The sequence below is a fragment of the Drosophila erecta genome, unplaced genomic scaffold (genome assembly GCF_003286155.1).
Source record: "Drosophila erecta strain 14021-0224.00,06,07 unplaced genomic scaffold, DereRS2 tig00000305-arrow-arrow-pilon, whole genome shotgun sequence".
NCBI classification, from domain to species: Eukaryota; Metazoa; Arthropoda; class Insecta; order Diptera; family Drosophilidae; genus Drosophila; species Drosophila erecta.
Window position 1 is genome coordinate 486728 of NW_020825220.1, and position 22564 is coordinate 509291.

A 22564-nucleotide genomic window follows, 5' to 3' on the forward strand; every position below is an offset into this window, starting at 1 on the left:
CAGATGGGCTACATGAAATTTGTTAATCGAGAGGCATGGCCATTGATAATAATGTAAGCTGGGGCTCCCATGCATTTTTTTTTTTTAGCCATTTTGACTTCCAAGTCAAGTTAGTCTTTCAAATTTTTTTATTATCATTATTTTAATTTTAAAATTAATTTTTTTTTATATTACAGGCATCCAGATAAAGTTCCAAATGATAACGATGCCGAAAAGTTTATACGAATTAAACAAGCTTATGAACTTCTCACAGACATGGATCGACGACGAATTTTTGACCGGTATGGTGTATCGGATACCAACTCACAGTACCTTCAAACGAAACATGATTATAGTGAATACAATCGCTTTGCATTAAATCATGATGACGATGAATTTGAACAACGATTTAATATAAACCAAGATATTGCATTTTACCATAAGTTATCAATAACAGCAAATTACTTTGAGAACATTATTTTATCAAAAAATGCCAAAAAAGTGCACGTTGTCATGTTTTACAATGATTGGTGTTTTCAGTGCACTCGAATTGTTGAAGCCTTCAAAAAGATACTTGATCTACTTCAGCCAATAGGTATTTATTAATTTTGAAAGTGCCAACTCACTGCCCATTACTTTTTAAGGTATTAACTTCGCAACAGTCAATGCAGTGCATGAAGAGTCCATTTTTCGAAAATGTGGCGCCCGAGAAGTGCCACAATTGGTTCTGATTTTAAACAATCAGTATTTCCTATATCGCGATCAAAGCTTTACCCCGCAAAAAGTTGTTGGTAAGTTCTATTTAACTATAATCACATTAAATAATTTCTTGCTACAAAAAGATGTACGTATTTTAACTAAGGTACAATATACACCCGTTACCGTCTAATATATTATAAGTATGAGTAATTAAATAACAAACAAGAAAGAAAGCTAGATTTGCCAATCCTACGATTATATACCCTAGCAGTAAAAAGATAAAATCGAGATAATTTAATAAATATTGTAGTATAAAAACATTTCTGCATGCACGTCTGTTCTTCCATATGAACGATCTCGATTTATAGTTAGCCAGTTGAGACTTAGCATGTACATTGCAGAGACATAGACGCAGCGCAACTTTGTTTGCCCATTTTGCCACGTCAACTGTCACGCCTGAGCCGCCTAAAACTGCAACGCAATTTTAAAAACAGTGTTGAAATTTTTGTATTTCCCTAATTGTCTTTCAAATTTTTATCGATATGCAAAAAAAAATGTTGGCCACGCCTACTCTAACAGCCAAAGCCTACACTTTTGAAATTTTGTTAAATATTTTTATTTTATTTATTTTTGTTTGCCAATTTTTATCGATATGCCATAAAGATTGCTGAACTTTCTTGTTCTAACTCCCACTAGCTGAGTAACATATATCTTTTGTTTTTAAATAAGTTTTGTTGTTTATATTCAAAAATATTTATTAGATTCTTACTGAAAATAAAACTTTAAAGTAATAATTATTTTTGTTAACAAATATAACTCAAAAATAATGATTATTTATGTAGGAATCCGAAAAAAAACCGAAAGAGCAACTAGGCCGAGAGACACGGCGATTGTCGTCGCTTCGAAGAACGTGAGAGAATAGAAAGAATAGAGATTAATGTAATTACGAGTCCAGTCGGTATCGAGATCTCAAGCGTAGCATATTGAACGAACACACTGTTGTAAACTCAGTAAAGCTTAAAACAACACACACATGTTTAGCGAAATATTAATAATAAAAGAAGTCGAATAATACGTATTCGCAGCAGTATTTGTCGTTAAACAGAACCCAAGGACCACATTAATGGTTTATATTTTACTTTTTAGGAAAAGTAGAACACTTTTTAGGAAAAGTAGGAACACAAAGCTATCACCTGTCCGAAGTACGCGATCGAAGTACACGTTTACTTTATTACAAAAAAATTATTTACAAAAAGTAATTACCCCTATACCTCGCATTCGAGGTCGCATTTTTGATCTGTGAGCAATATTTTGAATTTTAATGCTTATTATATTTTATTTGATTATAATTTGATTAATTTTTGTGTTGATTAACTTGTGTTTCGGGAACTGTGTAAACTACTTTGGCTAGTTCTGATTCACATGTCGCTTTTCCCTCTAATACAGTTTGACAAAGTGTTTTTGGCATATCGATGTAAATTGGCAGAAGGGAAGGGTGCAACTCGATCATTGAATCGGGCTGATAGCAACAGAGAAAACGCAGATGGGCAGGGAAAACCAACACCCACAATTGTTCCCTAAGAAGAATTCTACTCCGGTAATTGGCAAAGTGCATTTGTCGGACATGGACTCTTAAAATAGGGGACATAGCGAACTTTTAATTATAAGAGGGAACACTTAGCCATTCCAACCAATCACGGAATTAGAATAAAAACTCTAATAGGACTCATTTATAAGGATTCCTGTGTAACTGGAAATACCAGTTCCCATATGCATTTGTAAACATGTTCAGTACCGAGCAGTTATGGATGAATTTGGAGCACGTAAAAGTACAGTACAAAAATATTTTCAATATAAAAACTAATCAGTGCACTCAATTTTTTCGGAAACTGGATGAGTGCCAAAAAATGTCTAAAATACCTACTGCGTTATAGTAAATAAGGAATAATAAGGAAATTCACATTCCTATTAAGGGCCACAGATGGGCTACATGAAATTTGTTAATCGAGAGGCATGGCCATTGATAATAATGTAAGCTGGGGCTGACAAGAAATATTCGAATATTACATTAAGTGACTTGCTGCCGCCTGCAGTTGCCCAACTTTGGAGACACATTTAATCTTTACGGACCCTCAGCTGTGCGGTAATCTTTAGTTATCTATGCAGAGAAGCTGCGAGAGCATCTAAGCTTGCCTCTCCCGCACTCTGTGCACTCTCTCTTGTACTCGCGAGCTTGCACTTTTGGCCTAGCCTTCTGCAAATAAGTCGCTCATAATCACTCGCTTTCGTAACTCATGCATATGTGCATCGATGCCAAATCTCGTTCAAACCATCAAAAAAAACATAATCATTTGAAACCGTTACACACATTAATTGTCGTTTCGTTTCTTTAAAAATAGCCAATATATTATAGATAAATACATTATAGATAAATATAAATTATACACATACAAAAAAAAAAAAAAAACAAAGAAAATATGTATGATTCATTGCGGCACGTTCCAGCTGTGGTGCAGCTATCGGTTTCTGCAATTTCTCATGCACTGCACTTGTCTTGGGTTTTGTTGTTTTGTTTTTGCTTTATATAAGCTTGCCTTTTATAAATTGCATTGATTCACTATTTTCCTTTGCTGATTATGCACAATTGCAATTATTTGAGTTGTAATTTTTCGGTTTATCACGGTACAAACACTGTTCATATGTATGTGTTAGGTGGACTTCAAATTTTATTGTGGATGGGGGATGCTGGATACGACCATCTCCAGGGCATGATAGAGGTCCTGCCGCCTTTGTACAGATCTTCTTTACATTATTACATTGTTGCTCTTCAAGTTGATCTGGAATACTAACATCATGTCGATGAAATCGAGGGTGTGATTCAAGCTTAGGATTTCGTCCTTTTGGTCTATTACTTCCACAGTGTTGATCACGTTGGCCCATCTTGGAACTTTCTTTCGACTGCTTAGAAATCTAGACTCGAAACCTCGTCCAGACCGGTCACGAAATCTGTAGTTTCCGTTTTTAGTGATATTTTATACAGGACTATAAAATTCTCTTGTCTTGTCTTTGTTGTTTGTTTTTTTATTGTTATATGTGGTCTTTATGGTAGTTCCTGCAGATGTACGTCAACTTCACAGCTGCTATTATCATCAACAATGATTGTTATGGCATCGACCATTTCAGAGGCCAGATTCCCACAAAAAATACGCATTCAGTAACCTTCAAAGCCGGAAATTTCTGGTTTGCTTGTGGCCTGTTCATTAAAGTTCTGACATTGCAAGTAAGGATCGAGAAGTTATCGAGTTATTACTGAAATTGCACTTTCCAGCTATATAAAACGGTACCTACCCTATCAGGCCTTCGGCATAGGTGGGATGTGGGATCATATTGCAATATTTTTATTGAAACAAGGATGTATTTGACTGTTTAAAAAAAGTTTCGGGTTTCGCAGCCGCCGGCAGTACCTAAAAATTTGGTTATATTCATTGCCAACATTGGGGGCACAATTTATCTCTACGGCTTCTACAGTGTGCGATTATCTTTCTTTATCTAAGTTTGTCTCTCTCGCGCTCTATCTGAGCTTGTCTCTCTGGCTTAGCAATCTACGATCTGCTGTTCGCTCTGCATTTAAGTCGCTCACATCAATCATTTTCGTAACTACGCGCATCGATGCAGACTCTCGCTCTAACAATACAAATAATCTATTCGTTCGAAATCGCAAACACATATCGCCTTTTTATTATTTAAAAATTAGTTAATAATAAAGCTTATTAACTCAACACAATATATAGTGCAAATCATACAAAGCTATTTAAGGCTTTAACTTTAATTAAATCGCTGTTGCTGCTCAGTGCGTTGTCGCAAGATTAAAGGCACAGAATATTAAATGTAGTTCCGTGGTTACGCAAGCGTGCATATACATAAGAAGTTATATTTTGCGCGTACATAGGAATGCCTAACGCGAAACGCGTACAACAAACATTTGGTAAAAGTCTGAGCAAACTTGAAGAACCTGATTTGGACAAAATTGAAGGTAATTTGATGTTCTCGTAGCGCTTAAGTCCTCAGTTCGTGGGGAGAGTTCAAAGCGCGCCTCGCTTATGCACTCCCACTCAACCATTGACAGCCTTGTTGTCTCAGCCTAGTAGAGACAGCGCAATAGACATTATCAACAGACTCAAAGTAGAGAACCAACAGATCACGATATTGATATCCAATTCACAGAATATAAGTTAACACGCGCAAGCTTAAGTTTGCTGACAACGCTGTTACGCCGGATGCCGTCGTGACAAAGTTGCAGCCGAAACCAGAGACTCGCACGCGTAAGCTGCCGGACCGCCCGTTGCAGACGCTGACTCAACATTCAGCCGACTTTCCAGCGGCAGCGGCGGCTTCGTGGTCCGACGGAGTTGGCCCTAAAGGACAGTTTTAATTTTGTTCTCCAATTGTCAAGTACAATTAATAAAAACAAATAAAGTTACTTTGCCGAGATATAATAAATAAATCAAATTAAGATCCTTTACTTAAAATAAACGGTCTTGTTAATTGGCGCCCAAACGGAAAATAACCCAGTTACTCTATTATCTAACCGAAATAACTCTTCGAGCTAACGCAAAGAGTCCCGGTACGGTTCAATAAAGTGAATAACCAAATCAACAAGTGAACAGTTACTCTATTATCTAACTGAAATAACTCTTCGAGCTAACGCAAAGAGTTGCGGTACGATTCAAAGTGAACAAAAAAAAACAAAACAAATTTTGTGAAAAAAAAAAACCGCAAAAAAACAAAAAAAAAAAAAAATAAATAGTGCAAAAATAGTGCAAAAAATACGCACTCACAATACACGAATACAAAAAATTAAGACCCCCAGCCAAAAGAGCTGAACGAATTAAATCAACAATACGAGCGGCCGGCGGGAAACAGCATATCGCAGCGGCCACCCCACCTCTTGATCGAAGTTAGAATTTCATGTCAAAAAAATGTAAGTGAGATGTTCATTTTTATTTAAAATAAAATAAATAAAATACTCATTGCTGTCTAGTGTGAGATTTCAGTGTTTATTAAAACAAACTTAAGTAAATTTCTGCCTGTTGCAATAGAGTGCTGAAGAACCTCTATAAGCCTAAACAAAAATTAATTCCGAAACGATTTGAATCTTTTATGTTGCGTCCGGGGCAATACCAAGAAAGGGCGGACGACAGTAGTGGCGACGAACTAATACCCTCATACCTAGAGCGGACTTTAGAGCAATCAAAAAAAATGAATACTGAACAGGTTGCCCGGATGGAGGCAAAGGTGCAGGCAGCCCTTCAGGAACAAGGCCGCTTATTTGAAGAGAGGATAGCCTCACTGACAAACCAGCTTAGTAAGGCTAGAGTTTCTGCACCACAGATAGAAATTTTCCAAGAAATTGAAATAGTGTCAGGGACCCGCTGCGACGAGCCCTTAGATGTAGCAAAATCCATCCCCGAGTTTGACGGAAAGATAGAAAACTACGTTTCGTGGAGGCAAGCCGCTTCCGCAGCCTATAAAGTCTTCGAGCCATACAACGGCACCTCAAGACACTACCAGGCAGTAGCTATAATCAGAAACAAAGTAAGGGGACCAGCAGATGCTGTGCTGGCCTCATTCAACACAGTGTTGAATTTTAAAGCCATTATTGCTAGGTTAGATTTCACATACGCGGACAAGACACCGGTTCACGTAATCCAACAGCAACTAAGCACGCTTCAGCAGGGCAACTTGCCACTAATACAATATTTCGACGAAGTCGAAAAAAAACTCACACTATTGACAAATAAAACACTAATGACGCACGACCCCGTCGCAGCAGCTATATTAAACGAAAAATTTAGAAACGACGCCCTTCACGTTTTCGTCTCAGGATTAAAAAAATCTTTGAAGTGGGCGGTCTTCCCGGCGCAACCCTCAGCCTTAGCTCTAGCTCAAGAGGCCGAATCAAGCAACGAAAGAGGCATTTTCGCAGCAAATTTTGCAAAACACCTTGAGGAAAAACCCCAAAAACAAAATTCGCAAAAGTCTCAGAACTGGCGTCAGAACGCCCAACAGGAAAAGGAAGAAAATCCTCAAAACAGGAATCCCTACTTCCAAAAGAACCAAAAAGATAGAAATGACCAGCAAAACCCAAATAGCACAAAACAGCGCTTTAACAACCAAAAGTTCCAGGGGCGAGTCCCCGAGCCAATGGAGGTGGATCCCTCCTCGCGCTATAGGCAGCCCGCACAGGGCTACAGGAACAATCACATTTACGTCGATCAGTCCATGAGGACCCAACAAAACCTGAATCATCTACCCCAAGAAGATAGTAGCGGTGACTACGAGTCACGGTCACAGCATGAAACGACACAGGTTGAGGACGATTTGTCCGGAGCCGAAAGCTGTAATTTTTTAGCGGAAGCTCCCTGCTTCCGTTCATAAGACGAACGGTTGCAGGGCGAATTATCAGACTTCTGATAGACACAGGGACCTCAAAAAATTATATAAAACCCCTTCCCGAACTGGCACATTGGGTGTCAGTTGACAGCCCTTTTCAAGTCAAATCAATTCATGGGCACACTAAGATCGAGCAGAAATGCCTCATCCACCTTTTCGATGTAAAGTCCTATTTTTTCATGCTAGAGTCACTTAATGACTTTGATGGCATTATTGGCCTTGACCTCTTAAAACAGGTCAATGCTCAAATAGATCTGACAAACAACGTCATTAAACATGACCATGGGATAGAAAAAATCGAGTTCACCAAATGTCAACAGGTGAACCATATCCAAATTAATGACGCAGATGTCCCTCCTGCTATCAGACTCACTTTTGATAGTATGATAAAAAAAATGGTAAAGGCATTTGCGGACGTTAATGAGTCCCTACCGTACAACATAAATACGGTTGCCACCATACCAACGGATGACGAACCAGTTTACTCAAAACTGTATCCGTATCCAAAGGGCGTGTCTGACTTTGTCAATGCAGAAGTTAAACAACTTCTAGCGAACGGCATAATACGACCGTCAAAGTCTCCTTACAATAACCCGATATGGGTCGTCGACAAAAAAAGCATCGACGAAGCGGGTCACAAACAAAAGCGCCTGGTTATTGATTTTAGGAAACTAAATCATAAGACAACCGACGACAAATACCCTATCCCATCCATTTCGACTATATTGTCAAATTTGGGCGAGGCTCAGTATTTTACTACGCCGGACCTCAAGTCAGGGTTTCACCAGATCGAATTGGTTGAAAGAGACAGGAAAAAGACAGCGTTCTCTGTCAACAACGGGAAGTACGAGTTTTGTAGACTCCCCTTCGGGCTAAAAAATGCCCCAAGTATTTTTCAACGAGCCATTGATGATGTGCTTCGCGAACAAATTGGTAGGATATGTTATGTTTACGTCGACGACGTAATAATTTTCTCCAAGTCCAAAGAAGACCACGTCAGAGACATTGAGTGGGTCTTGAAAAACCTTAGGGACGCAGGCATGCGGGTGTCTCAAGAAAAATCCAGGTTTTTCAAGAAAAGCGTGGAATATTTGGGATTTACAGTGTGCAGAGGCGGGATTCAGTCCTCGCCCGATAAAATTAAGGCTATTAAGGACTTTCCCCCACCAAAAACACTATTCGCTCTTAGGTCATTTTTAGGTCTAGCACGCTACTATAGCTGCTTCATAGCGGGCTTTGCCAACATCGCAAGGCCCCTAACAGATATCTTGAAAGGCGAAAATGGCAAAGTAAGTGCCAACTACTCAAGAAAGGTGATAATCGAGTTGTCACCAGAGCAATATGAAGCCTTCGATAGGCTAAAAAACATACTGGCCTCCGAAGATGTAATGTTGTCCTACCCAAATTACAAAAAGCCTTTTGACCTCACAACAGATGCGTCTGGCTACGGACTGGGAGCGGTACTGTCTCAAGACGGCCGCCCGATAACGATGATATCGCGAACACTGCGGGGTAATGAGGTAAATTTTGCCACAAATGAGCGTGAGCTTCTCGCCATCGTATGGGCACTTAAGAACCTCAGAAATTACTTGTATGGTGTTAAGAATCTTAACATTTATACAGACCACCAGCCATTAACCTTTTCGGTATCGGACAAAAACCCGAATGCAAAAATAAAGCGTTGGAAAGCCTTTATTGATGAGCACAACGCGAACATAATTTATAAACCCGGAAAGGAGAATTTGGTAGCAGACGCCCTGTCTCGCCAAAATGTCAATGCACTAGAGGACTCAGAGGACTCGGATGTCGCCACCATCCACAGCGAAGAATCCCTCACGTATACCATTGAAGCCACAGAAAAGCCGGTGAACTGTTTCCGGAACCAAATTATTTTGGAAGAAGGAACAATTCCCCATCAGAAGACGCTTATTTTGTTTAAGACAAAAACTCGTCACATACTACATTTCTCTGACCGCAGCACATTATTGCAAAGCATTAAAGATGCAGTAAACGCTGACGTAGTCAACGCAATTCATTGCGAGCTACCCATACTGGCTTTCATCCAACACGGATTAGTCGCGGCATTCCCTTCCACCACCTTTAGATTTTGCAAGAACTTGGTAACAGATATTGTAAACCCAACGGAACAGAGGGAAATTGCGTCAGCCGAACATAATCGCGCGCACAGAGCAGCGCAAGAAAATGCGAAACAAATACTTAGGGACTACTTTTTTCCAAAAATGGGTCACTTAACCTCAGAAATAGCTGCAAACTGTAGAATCTGTACTATGAGTAAACATGATCGGCACCCAAAAAAACAGGAAATAGGGAAAACCCCGATACCGTCGTTCGCCGGAGAAATGTTGCACATAGATGTTTACTCCACTGCCGGTAAATATTTTCTAACCTGCATCGATAAGTTTTCCAAGTTTGCAGTAGTACAACCCATACGGTCTCGTGCAATTGTGGATATAAAAGCTCCACTTTTGCAACTTTTGAACATGTTCCCCAAAACAAAGGGAATTTACTGCGACAATGAGAGATCCTTGAACTCAGAAACCATTAAATCAATGCTCAACAATAACTTTGGCATCGTGATTTCAAACGCCCCACCCTTGCATAGTCTCTCTAATGGACAAGTCGAGCGGTTCCACGGCACTCTTGGGGATATAGCACGCTCTTATAAGTTGGAAACACAGGTAGAGGACACTGTCGAAAACATTCTCCTTGCAACTATAAAGTACAACAGGTCAATCCATTCGGTGACAAACGAGAGACCCATAGACATAATTCACGCAGCCTCCAAAGATAGTACAGTCCAGATCAAAGAAAAAATCGCGTCAGCTCAGCAAAAGACACTTGACCAAATGAATATAAAAAGAGTCTATAAGTCGTATCTGGTAGGCGATCGGGTTTGGATAAAAAACAATAAACGATTAGGAAATAAACTATCACCCCTATTCACAGAAGGCATAGTGGAAGCAGACCTAGGTACGACGGTTCTTATTAAAGGGAGGGTGGTCCATAAGGACAATCTTAAATAGGCTTTTAACGTTTGGAAAATCATTTTTAACTAATTACATTTTTTTAGGTTATATCTTTTCAGTTTAATAATAGCAACCATGACCTTGACCGAAGCGACATTGAGACTCAACGACTACTCCCACGCGGACTACATACCTATAGTTGACGGAGACGTAACAATCTGGGACTCGTACACTTACTTGGGACACACGACGAACCTGACATCTTTCGAAACTTACATCGACGAGACATGGAAACTAATAGACAAACTACCCAAAGATCATATGAGACAGGTATTGAAAACGGACGTACAGCACATTCATCACCGACAAGCACGTAGCATTAACATGATAGGCAGTGCCCTTAAGGCAATTGCAGGAACCCCAGATTTTGATGACTGGGAACAAATAAAATTCAAACAAAATCAGTTAATAGAATCCGAAAGCAGGCAGATAGAGATCAACACTAAATTCCAAACAAGACTCAATGACGTTTCAAGGGCCATCAATAACATTTTGAAACCAGATGCAGAGGTCGAACATTTTTATACAACTATTTTGGCAAAGAATAGAATGATAATTACTAACCTTGAGGACTTAATCCTTACTGTTACACTCGCAAAAATAAATTTAATCAGCCCCCTTATACTAGACAGCATCGACATTAAAGAATTATTAAATGAACAACTCACCAATATTAGTATAACCGACCTTTTAGAGGTCTCTCATATAAAAGCTTTTCAAAATTCTGAATTATTGTACTTTCTGATCAAATATCCAAAACCTCTGTTAAGCTGTAAAAAAATAGATATTCTTCCTGTCCAGCATAATAACGTAATATTAGATCTAGAAGAGGGTAATACGGTGGCCGACTGCGGAACAAGGACCTACGCTGTACGTGACTGCGCTGCTACTGTGAGCACCACTTTCTGCAGAAGACTACAAAATACTTCATGCGCGCAGCAACTGGTATCTGGAGCCGTCGCACACTGTGCCACACGCCCCGGTCACCTGGCGCCCGTGATAGTAATCGGAGAGGGCATTGCAGTAATAAACAACGCGACCATTAATGTAGTGGACAGCACTGGACACAAACAGATAATCGCGGGAACCTTCCTCGCGACTTACGACGATTACGTCTCACTGAATGACACCCGTTACGTGAACCACCGAGGCATCCTGAAGAAGAAACCTGCTGTATCCACGTCAACCGTGGTCAACGTCACCCTTTTTAGAGAACATCTGAGCCTCCCATTCCTACATGACCTTACCATGAAGAATCTCCGCCATATCGGGGATCTTAGAACAGGATTATCTTCACGATCATATGGCGGCTTGGCACTCATCGCCCTATTCCTACTCCTCCTGGGCACCTGGAAATTGTACCAGCGCAGAATGAGAAAGAAGAAACCCGAAGACGCGTTTCAAACTAGTAGGGGAGGAGTTAACACGCGCAAGCTTAAGTTTGCTGACAACGCTGTTACGCCGGATGCCGTCGTGACAAAGTTGCAGCCGAAACCAGAGACTCGCACGCGTAAGCTGCCGGACCGCCCGTTGCAGACGCTGACTCAACATTCAGCCGACTTTCCAGCGGCAGCGGCGGCTTCGTGGTCCGACGGAGTTGGCCCTAAAGGACAGTTTTAATTTTGTTCTCCAATTGTCAAGTACAATTAATAAAAACAAATAAAGTTACTTTGCCGAGATATAATAAATAAATCAAATTAAGATCCTTTACTTAAAATAAACGGTCTTGTTAATTTATATAAAGGATATGTTTACTTCTATATTACTGCATTGGACCATGGTGGCAAGATGTAGCATACAAATAAGTAATATGGGAAGTATGTGACATCGCTTAGCTTTCTTCGGATGGTAAAAGGAAAAAGCCTACCTTGAGTTAAATCCCTGCTAAAGTTGTTGTAATTTGCTCTCTGATTAACAGGTATAGGACGAGTCGAGTACTGGTTTTGCTTTGACATAACTTGATTCGGAGTTTGCATGGATTTAGATTTTTTACAGGGTAACAGGGACCATAAATTTGATGTCTGCGGTTAAAGTATTTTTTTATTATTGCTTTGATTCATATACCCCTGATTCTTTCACTTATGCCCTTCTGATTTATTAATATACTGATTTTCAGAATTAGCATCATATAGACCTAGATCCATTGTAGCTTGTTTTAATTTGGAAATAGTATCAATATCTTTACTCGCTAGTAACATGTACATTCTACGTTGAAATCTAAGAGCATTCTGCAAAGAAGCGGAAAGACGACCTCAAATGCTGATTTCAAAATTACTCCTGGAAGAAACAGTATAATGATGTTGTTCCTATTATTTACCACGGGCCGCAATCAACAAATTCCAAATACCAACCCAGATTCTGACCTATTATCAAGTAATTCAAATACCAGTAGCATATGAACATCACTAAGAATTAAATTAACGGAAATCGAATAAACGTTCACGTTTTCATATAAACGTCTTGGGCTTTTCAAACCAAATTACTCAATTAGAAAGCATTAACAACCAGAACATACTTTTAATCAAAACATCAACTTGGAATGACAACAAAAGTAAAGAATTATTACTAATTTCACATATCCTCATTAATTATAAAATTATTAACACCATTCAAATAATTCCCTATTCTGACCATTATGGGTTAGACTATTCAGATCAACAATCATAATTTGAAGATTAGAATAGAATTTATAATCAAGATAAAAATTAAGTTAATAATGAATGCATTAAAAACATTATTAAGAGAAAGAATCCAATTGTAATTTCATACTAACTCCCTCAAAAGAAATGATTCAAAACGTTGAACCAAATACAATACTTACATGGAACTACAAGAAACTACAATCGCACAAAATTGTCCAGAACTAATTGGCGATATAAAAATAAATGGAAGCAAAATTATAAGAATAAAGCAATGTAAAGCTTTGATTGGAAATGTTATTTTAAGCATAAATTCGTTAAGTACAGAATTCGATTTATCTCCATTGTACTTACCGATTAATGTAACAAGGATGAAAATAATAGAACATAATGAATTTTTAAAAATAATTTTTGAAAATAATACCACATTTTATGTAACCATAATAATTGTAGTTATTGCTCTTACCATTTTTCTTGTCTTATCAAAAAATTGTATATCTTGTGGCGAAATTATTGTGCATGCACATAATCGGTATTTGCTTTTTATTGCGTTAATGGCAAAGTAACGGGTGTACAAGACTGTACTGTTTTCTCTTCTCCTTGATGTTCTCTTTGATGTTCAGCTTATTTCAGTTATTGTCAATGTATGGGAGTAAAGCGACAAATTATCTGAGAATGGGAATAAATGTGTTAGAGTGAGATCTATAGAGCTGTTGCTGAACGTGGTCACTTGTGCTGCTTGGTTAGAGTGAAGTAGCGATACGACAAAAAGAAATGCTACAAGAGAAATAGGAGATGAACCATGTTCGAGGCGAGATCGTCAGACAAAGCAGACAAGTAATCTCGTTTATGCGCGCAGCCTTACAAAATTGATTAACTATGGAAGAACCTATGGACAACACCCCATATCCTGACGACCAGATATATACTAAATCCACCTACGTTTTTAGATACAAAATTTAGAAAACAAGCAAAAAATAATCAAGAACTCCAACAAGAACCCCAACAAGAAATAGAACCGACACAATTGCCTGCATTGTACCCTGTAATGCCAGCACAAGCGCATAGGCAACCCTATGGGGAGGGAGTGACATATTCACATATTCGAAGAAATAAGAATACGCAGAGTGTGCACACGATGTAAGCAATCCACATCCGGAGCAAGCGATGGCGCTTATTTCACTATATAATTGTATTATATTTTTAGCTACAAGTTTTCCTTTTTAAATTATGTACCATAGTATATGGTGCCTTTATTATTTCTACGACCTGTTGGTCGTAGAGCAAAACGGTATACTTGATTCGTTGAAAAGTATGTAACAGGCAGAAGGAAGCCTTTCCGACCATATAAAGTATATATAAATTATGAAAAAGGTTTGCCGGCGGTTAACGCGCGCGGCTTTTACTAATCGAACGTCAGGCGGAGCCGTGACAATAAGAAGATAAGGAGTTTACTTTTAATGCTTTATTATCCCGAGCCAAGCGGAGCTGTAGCGTCGTATAAAATACAAGAATTCAAACTTAGGAGCTAGCATGAAAACGAAACATATTGTTGCGATCTCATATTCGTAGCGGCCACGCAATAAGCAGTGTCAGCCGGCTACGTAACGACATCCGGCCTAATGTTTACGTTGCAGTATGCCGATGTCGTCGTATTTCATGCGCCCGTGGGAGCGACGTTAGCTTTAGTTAACTACCCCCCTTCAAGACGGAGGCCGCCCTCGGCCGACCTTAACTCAGCAATCGCCACGTTCAGTTGTCTTGCGGACCTCTTGGCCTTCCTGGGGTCGTTCGGCGTTGGATTCTTCTCTGAACCTCCGGATTGTCTCTAAGTTACCTTCATTTAGGCGATGAAGGTACGGGAGACTGAGCACGCTTTGGCGGGAGGTGATGTTCAGCAGAGGGAATTTTGCTACCCCCGGTACTCTGTTCTGGACCCGGTTCTGGTTGACGTACAGGGTTCCGTTAATGACGGCACGTCGGGTGAAGGTAACAAGGTGCGTACCATCCACCCAGATTTCAGAGCTGTTGTGAACTTGTACCTTGGCGGCCCTGTCGTTGATGATGACGATCCCCTCATTTACATAGGTGATGGGATCCAGGCTGCTGGGTTGCATTTCGCAGTGCGCCGCGCCGCCTGCATGAAGTTCTTTCGCGCATGAGCTGCCTGATGATAGCTGACAGAAGGTGGCGCTGGTTGATGCGGTGCAAGTTTTGACGGTGTAGATCTCGTTGTCGCACTCTGCGATAACGCCATCATCTAAACGTAGCATGGCTCCTTCGTGACTGACGGGGAAAATAGTGATTTTCTTACAAGCGAACTTAATTACCGGAAATTTAATGATAAAGTGTAATGCGTTATTGGACTGCAGAACTTTTACGGACGATACGGACATGAGGTCCCCTATGGGGGTGTTGGTGGGCTCCTCTAGCCAAACTGAACTCAAATCTGCGTGATCAAGAATATTTGGGCTAACAATGTTCATTTTTGCAAGTGTCACGGCCAACATTAAATTCTGAAGCTCCATCATGATCATTCTATTTCTCGCGAGCAACGTTTCATACAAATGACCGGTGTCAATTTGTGACGCTTTTGCTGCCTTGAGGATTAAGTTGACGGTGGCAGTTAGTTTATTAATTTGACTCTGGGTTTTTGTATTAATTTCTATTTGCCTATTGTTCGCGTCGATCAATCGCGCCTCTACGACCCTACTGTTTTGCAAATCGCTGGCATCAGGTGTGCTGGCTACAACCTTTAGTATGGAGCCCAGGAAGTCCAAACTTCTGGCCACTCGATGGTGCGCGCCCAGCGCATCCAGCAAGTCCCGGAGGTGTGCTGAATCTACATTCAGCAAATTTCTCATGTGTGACTGCGGGAAGTGATCAAGCAGACTGACCGTCTCCTCTACCACACGTGCGTACTCCGAAAGATTCGCGGAGTGCCTCACGTAGGCGGAATTCTCCCACACCAAGATCTGGCCATCGACTATGGGAATGTATTTGGCGCGCGAATAATCGGTGATGTGAGCCGATGCCAATGATAGGGATACGAGAAGGATAAGGTTGCTTGATTTTTCTGTTCTGTAGACAAGGGGAACCCAACACCAATAATAATAAAAATGCTTAAGAATATGATGTGCGCGGATGGCGCTACTCTTAGATCTATTAAAAATTACGCCAAGTGGCTAAAAGAATTTAAAATTAAGCGGTACACTGACCTCGCTACTGGGCGCGTCATTTTAAATTGTCCTTGTGGACCGCCCTCCCCTCAATAAGGACCGTGGTCCCCATGTCCGCTTCTACAGTTCTTTCTTCGCACAACGGCGTGAGCCAGGCGTTTTCTCTGGCCCTTAGCGCGGTTTGAGCTTTCTGGATCCTACTGTGGATCTCTACCTGTGGCTCATCAGGGTGTGTTAGAAGTAGTGGCCAGTAGTGGCCAACATTACTATCTCGACCGTATCACTCATGCCCTTGTCTATCCTTATGCATCTGGCTAGCTCCAGTAATGTGCTATGGAAACGCTTCACCTGCCCGTTGGAGGTGCTGTGTAGTGGTGGTGCGTTTGTAACGCTTACACCAAAGTTGTTACACAGCATGGACACGATCGTGTGCGACCTCAAGGAAGGTTCGTTGTCGCAATAAATGGTCTTTGCCCTTGGGAAAAAGTTCATGAGCTGAAGCAGCGCTGGCTTCAGGTCCTCAATAGTTCTCGAGGCGATGGGTTGCACGACGGCAAATTTAGAAAACTTGTCGACGCAAGTGAGGAAAAACTTTTTGTCGGTAGAGAAAATGTCGATGTGCAACATTTCCCCGGTGTGTGACGGTATTGGTGTTTCACCGAGTTCTTGTTTTTTCGGGTGCCTGTCATACTTTGCCCTCGCACAAGTCCTGCAATTCTGCGCGATCTCGTTGACCAGCTTGGCCATTTACGGGAAATAGTATTCCGACAATATCTGCTTTAGATTTTCTTGCGCTGCTCTGTGCGCCCTATTATGTTCAGCAATTAAGATTTCCCTTCTTTCTTCGATTCTGAGTACGTCCACGACACGGTTCCTGCAATGCCAGAACTTTGTGGCTGGGAACCTCCGGACTATCTCATCTTGTATCATCTTGGAAGGCGTTTACGGCCCTTGGGACGATTATGTCGACCAGTTCGTCTAATAAAGATCCCCTGTCGACGAAGTTAACCGTGTGGCGTCTTTTATTCCCGAATAGAATAAAGGTAGTTTTAGACGGGGAACGTGCTTCTTCCAGTATTATCTGGTTCTGGAATTATCGGGTTCAGTATTATCGCGTTCAATGGCTTGTCCGTTGACTCGATTGTGTGGGTGAGAGACACCTCACTGTGAATCGTTGCTGTGCAAGATTCGGGCTCTTGTTCTCTTGTTCCAGCACATAAAGCTGTTGTCTGGACAAGGCGTCCGCTACCAGGTTCTCTTTACCGGGCTTGTAAAATAGACGAGCATTGAACTCGTCTATACGGGCCTTCCATCTCTTAATTTTTGCGTTCGGGTTTGATTCCTACACAGAAAATGTTAACGGCTGATGGTCAGTGAAGATATTTATATCTTTCACTCCATACAAGTAATGCCGCAGTTTAGCCAGGGCCCAAACGATGGCCAATAACTCGCGCTCGTTAGTCGCGTAGTTGGCTTCACTGTCTTTAAGAGTTCTTGACATCATTGTTATAGGGCGGCCCTCTTGAGACAACACCGCACCTATACCATGGGCTGAAGCATCTGTCGTTAGATCAAATGTCTTCTTATAGTCCGGGCTGAGCATGACGTCTTTTGATGCCAATATATTGCGCAGCTTTTGGAACGCCTCTCGCTGGGACTTAGAGAAATGCACCTGAATGTTTCTTGATCTATGCCTACTAACTGTCCATTCTCGCCCTTTAATAAGTTTGAGATGGGTCTTGCTATAGCAGCGAAGTCTCTGATGAAACACCTATAGTAGCTCGCGAGGCCCAGAAACGATCTGACTTCGAATACCGTCTTAGGCTCTAGAAATTATTTTATGGCCTTGACCTTCTCTGGGTCCGTTGTTGCACCGTTACTGGTGACTATGAACCCAAGAAAGCTCACGCTTTTCTTAAAACAACGCGATTTCTCGATTGATACTCTCATGTTCGCTTCTTGTAAGCTCTTTAACACCCACACTACATGTTTGATGTGAGCCTCCTCGTCTTGCGAGAAGATGATCACATCATCAACATAAACATAGCAAAATTTGCCTATTTGTTCCCGTAGGATGTCATCGATCGTTCGCTGGAAGATGCCGGCGGCGTTCCTGAGGCCGAACGGCAATCTCTTAAACTCATACTTTCCCCCGTTTACCGAGAAAGAAGTTTTCTCGCGATCGTGCTCCGCTAGTACGACCTGATGATATCCTGATTTGAGATCCAGTGTCGAAAAATAGCGGGCTTTACCCAAATTGCCTAGTATCATTGATATATTTGGCATGGGGTATTTGTCGGGAATGGTGTGCTCGTTAAGCTTGCGAAAGTCTATCACCAAGCGCTTCTTGCGGTTGCCCGCATCATCGGTGCCCTTTTTATTTATAGATGCCGATTTCTGAATTATGTCGTTTCTTAAAAGATCTTGGATCTCCTTATTAACGAAGTCGGCTACGCCCATGGGATATGGGTATAGCTTGGCATAGATGGGCTCTTCGCTTACCGTTCTGATGGTGGCGACCACCGACCATATGGCGACCATATTGTATGGCAGGGCCTCCTTTGGGTCTGCAAAGGCCTTTTTCCTGGCCTTTAATAATTTTCGAAAAGTCTCCCGCACTGAAGCCGCGCATCTGAGCAATCCACATCGGTGAAGTTGACATCAGTGCATTTGTGGAAGGAGATTTTCTTAACTTCCGTACCCTACTTGAGCTGACCGGAGGCCAAACAGAGTGACGCCCCAGCCTGAGCTAACAAGTCGAGACCGATTATCCCATCGAAGGTTGACAAGTCTGGTAGAACAAAGAATGTTGCTTTTACGTTGAACAACGCAACAAAGCATTTTTGTGTGCCGGTGGTAGAGGCATGGATGGAATGCAAAGTGAATTGCGAGTTAACCGGACGGACGCCACGCAACCCCTTGTGTGGTCTGATGTAATTCTTGGACGTGCCGGTATCGATGAGGAAGCTCATATCCTGCCCTGCTACTCTTCGTCTAATGACGGGTAGCAGGGATTTTCCCCTAAAAAATTGAGGGCGTCAGAATCGCTTTCGGCATCGTCCTCGATCTGCGCCACAGCGCCGTTGGCGGCTTCGGCGTACGAGTTCTGCCCCTGTCCTGCATCTTGGGTTACATGATTCACCCTTTGTTGCTTGCCCTTTCCGTTAGAGCGATCGGACATGGCCGACCGCTTGCTGACGCCAGCGGAGGCCTGGGTGGGCTGTCTAAATTTTGACAGCGAAGGGTCCACCTCCATTGGCTCTGGAGCACTGGCGCGAGTTTGCTGCTCGGCATTTCGCTGGCCGGATTGGCCTTGCGGCTTGTTCTGCCTACTAAAATGTGGGTTCTTTGACCCGCTTGCCTGCGCTTCTGCTTGTTGGGGTGTTTTGACCCGCTGCTGGGCACTTGCCTTGTGTTCTCTTTCTTCAATGCTCCTCGCGAAGTTGGCAGCGAACGCATATCTTTCATGGTTCGATTCCACCTCTTGCACGAGTGCCAGAGCTGACGGCAAGTCCCTTGGCTTTGCTGAAAACAGCACATCTGTGAGTCCCGAAACAAGCACACGTAGTGCATCTTCGCGGAACTTTTCACAGAGGCCCTTTGCTAGGACCGGATCGTATGACATGTTGACTTTATTAGTCAACAATGTAAGTTTTTTGCCGACTTCATCGTAATATTGCAGTAGAGACATGCTGCCTTGTCTCAGCGTGCCCAACTCCTGCTCGATTACGTGAAGTGGAAGTTTGTCGCTGTACGTGAAGTCGAGGCGACCTATAATCGCGTCTGTGCCGAAAGAGGCTAGAACAACGTCCGCGGTCCCCCTGATTTTGTTTCTTATAATTATAACCGCCTGATAATGGCGTGAACTGCCGTCGCACGGCTTAAAAATACGATAGGCTGCGAGAGCCGCCTGTCTCCATGAAACATACGATTCATGTGCGCCTGCAAACTCGGGCAAGCATTTGACGGCATCCAATGGCTCGTCGCAGCGGATATCATTTCTTATCTCTATGGGTGCATAAGCTTGCACCTCTGGTGGCTGCCGCCAGCTGCTGAGACATTGAGTTGACTTTGTCAAGCAAGGCCTTATTTGCAGCGGCTTGCTCAGCTAAGGCGGCGGTGACGGCTGCCTGTATTATGAGTTTCAACTGGTCTGGGTCCATGACGCTGTCTGTAGGACGAGGTGGGGGTGAGGGTGTGCGTCTTGGCACTGGAAAGCGAATGCGATGATTGTCGCAATCAGAGTCAGAATCACTACACTGTCGGCGAGTGGTTCTATAGAAGAGGAAGGGTGAAGTCATATGCCTCTAATATAACCAACGAAAACTCGAACACAACGCTTGAGGATGGGGGCAATAAAGTTGCAAAATTCCACGGATCGTATTACGTTGAACGACCAAACAAAACAAACGAAACAAAGGCAGACGGAAAAAAATATTTGTGGGCGCATGTGCAAAAACTGTGCTTATATGCTTATTTTTATTTCGCAGGCTTAAGAGCAGTTTAAAGAAAGGTTCCCACTTACATTTTTTGGTGTTGTGTTGCGTCCCGAACTGAAGTCGGTGTCTGTTGTTGTACACTGCTTGTCTCTGCCTCCCCGCTGTCCAGATAGCTTGCGCGCTAATCTGGCGATAAGTCGCTGCCCGAAGAGATCCAGCGGCTTCGGTGTTACGTGAAATTAAATTTGCGCTATAGCGCACCTCAGCCAACTGCACTCAAGAGGCGAGTTCAATGACGTTTCCGCTGTGCTGCCTGTGTTGACGTAGGTCAGCAGCAGCCACTTGTCAGATTGTTCTGTTGTAAGCAACAGTGGTCACAAGCACTTGTTTTTGTTGTTGGCACTTGATGTTTGTCACTACAGCCCTGTTGACTTGGCTGAGTTTTATTCACTTTTAGTTAGATTTTAGATTTTTAGAGATTTTTAAGTTAGTGGGTAATGACTAACGCACTGTCAAGCTTTATTATACCGAGCCAAGCAGAGCTGTAGCTTCGGAGGCAAAATCAGAACTGAATATAAGATACAAGAATTCAAACTTAGGAGCTAGCATGAAAACGAAACATATTGTTGCGATCTCATATTCGTAGCGGCCACGCAATAAGCAGTGTCTACCGGCTACGTATCGACATCCGGCATAATGCTTACGTTGCAGTATGCCGATGTTGTCGTATTTCATGCGCCCGTGGGAGCGAGGTTAGCTTTAGTTAACTTATATACTTTAAATGGGCGGAAACCCTTCCTTCTAAATTCTATTTCTGTCTTCCTTCTATTTATAACGGGTATAAATATTATGCAAACATAGATACTTTACTTTTATTTTAGAAAATAATATTTATTATTAAGTCTAATATTAAGTTTCAATTGTTGATCCAAGGTTTTCTGATTTTATGTTTCGTAAATTCTACTTATAATTTCTGAATGACCACAGTTGTCGGTTTAATTTTTTATTACAGATTTTATACGCAAAAAAATACCATTTAAAATTTTTAAACGCATCGGACATGACAATTTAAATGATTTTCTGGGAGGATGGATGGACAATAGAGCAAGAGCTTTAATTTTTGAACCTCGAAGCTTAAGTAGGCTACGATACCTACTAACCGCTTTTGAATTTTACGACCGAGTTGCATTTGGGTAAGATACATAACTAAATATTTCAAGTGACATTTTAATTAATATTACGGAAAAACTATTTATATCTTGCTAGGTATTTGTTAAATTATTTTATAATGATTTAAATGTCCGTGGACATTTGATTTTAATATTATCTTAAATTAATAAAAATATTGGTCTATTGACGCTGTACGACCTCTAAATAAAGGCCACATCTAGAATCCTAAGCTCAAGTTTTATAGTGTGAGCATCGTCGAGGAGCCAAAAGAAAAATTAAATTTACATAGTAGAGAAGGGACCTATTGTTATACATCGTTTTGATATATGGTGGCCAAAATGCCTATATCGTAGCTTTCACCTCTACATCGCCAAGCCCAGTGACTCTTTTATTAAAAACTCAGTGCAACAAACCGCTCAATAAAGATTTGTAAGATATTGCGACATAGTCAATGAACTTAAAAAGATTTCTTGCATTATTTATGGATTAAAAACCAGGCACACTTTCACAATTTATCCAGATATCGTATATCCCGTGCCGCTAGATTCCTAGATCTGACCTGAGCCTTGTTTGTCTTTATCTCTGAATTCGATGGCGGTATCGGATGCTAGACTCCTATCCCACTTTTTTCCTGCCGAGGACTACCCCTTTGTTTTGCTTACAGCTTCCATATGTTTGAATATTTGTTGGTTGTCCGAAGCTGATCCGAGCGTGTCGTCGGGTACCGACTACCTGCCATTCGCACCTCCATACTGCGTTCGTTTAATTCAACACACTTGCAACCGGATAATTCCGGTTGTGAACGTCATTTCTAAGAAGCTGAATAGAGCCCAACTGAACTATACAGTTACAGAACTCGAATACATGGCAGTGGTTCTGCTAATTAAAAAGAATGAAAAAGAATTCAGATACCGGTCATAGTTTTAAAGCAGTCACCGACCACTCAAGTCTTCGATGGC

General features: G+C 41.5%; 1 protein-coding gene across 2 annotated transcripts in view; it reads left to right on the forward strand.

Moving 5' to 3' along the window:
* LOC6541859 (dnaJ homolog subfamily C member 16) overlaps nt 1-22564 on the forward strand; it is a 171576-nt gene that overhangs the window by 56581 nt on the left and 92431 nt on the right. Inside the window, exons 3-5 of one of the 2 annotated variants that reach the window (XM_015159195.2) lie at nt 177-574; nt 624-770; nt 21448-21628. In XM_015159195.2, coding sequence (XP_015014681.1) covers nt 177-574; nt 624-770; nt 21448-21628 — 726 coding nt within the window. The remainder of the gene's footprint in view (nt 1-176; nt 575-623; nt 771-21447; nt 21629-22564) is intronic. The other variant, XM_026983517.1, reaches the window with a different exon arrangement.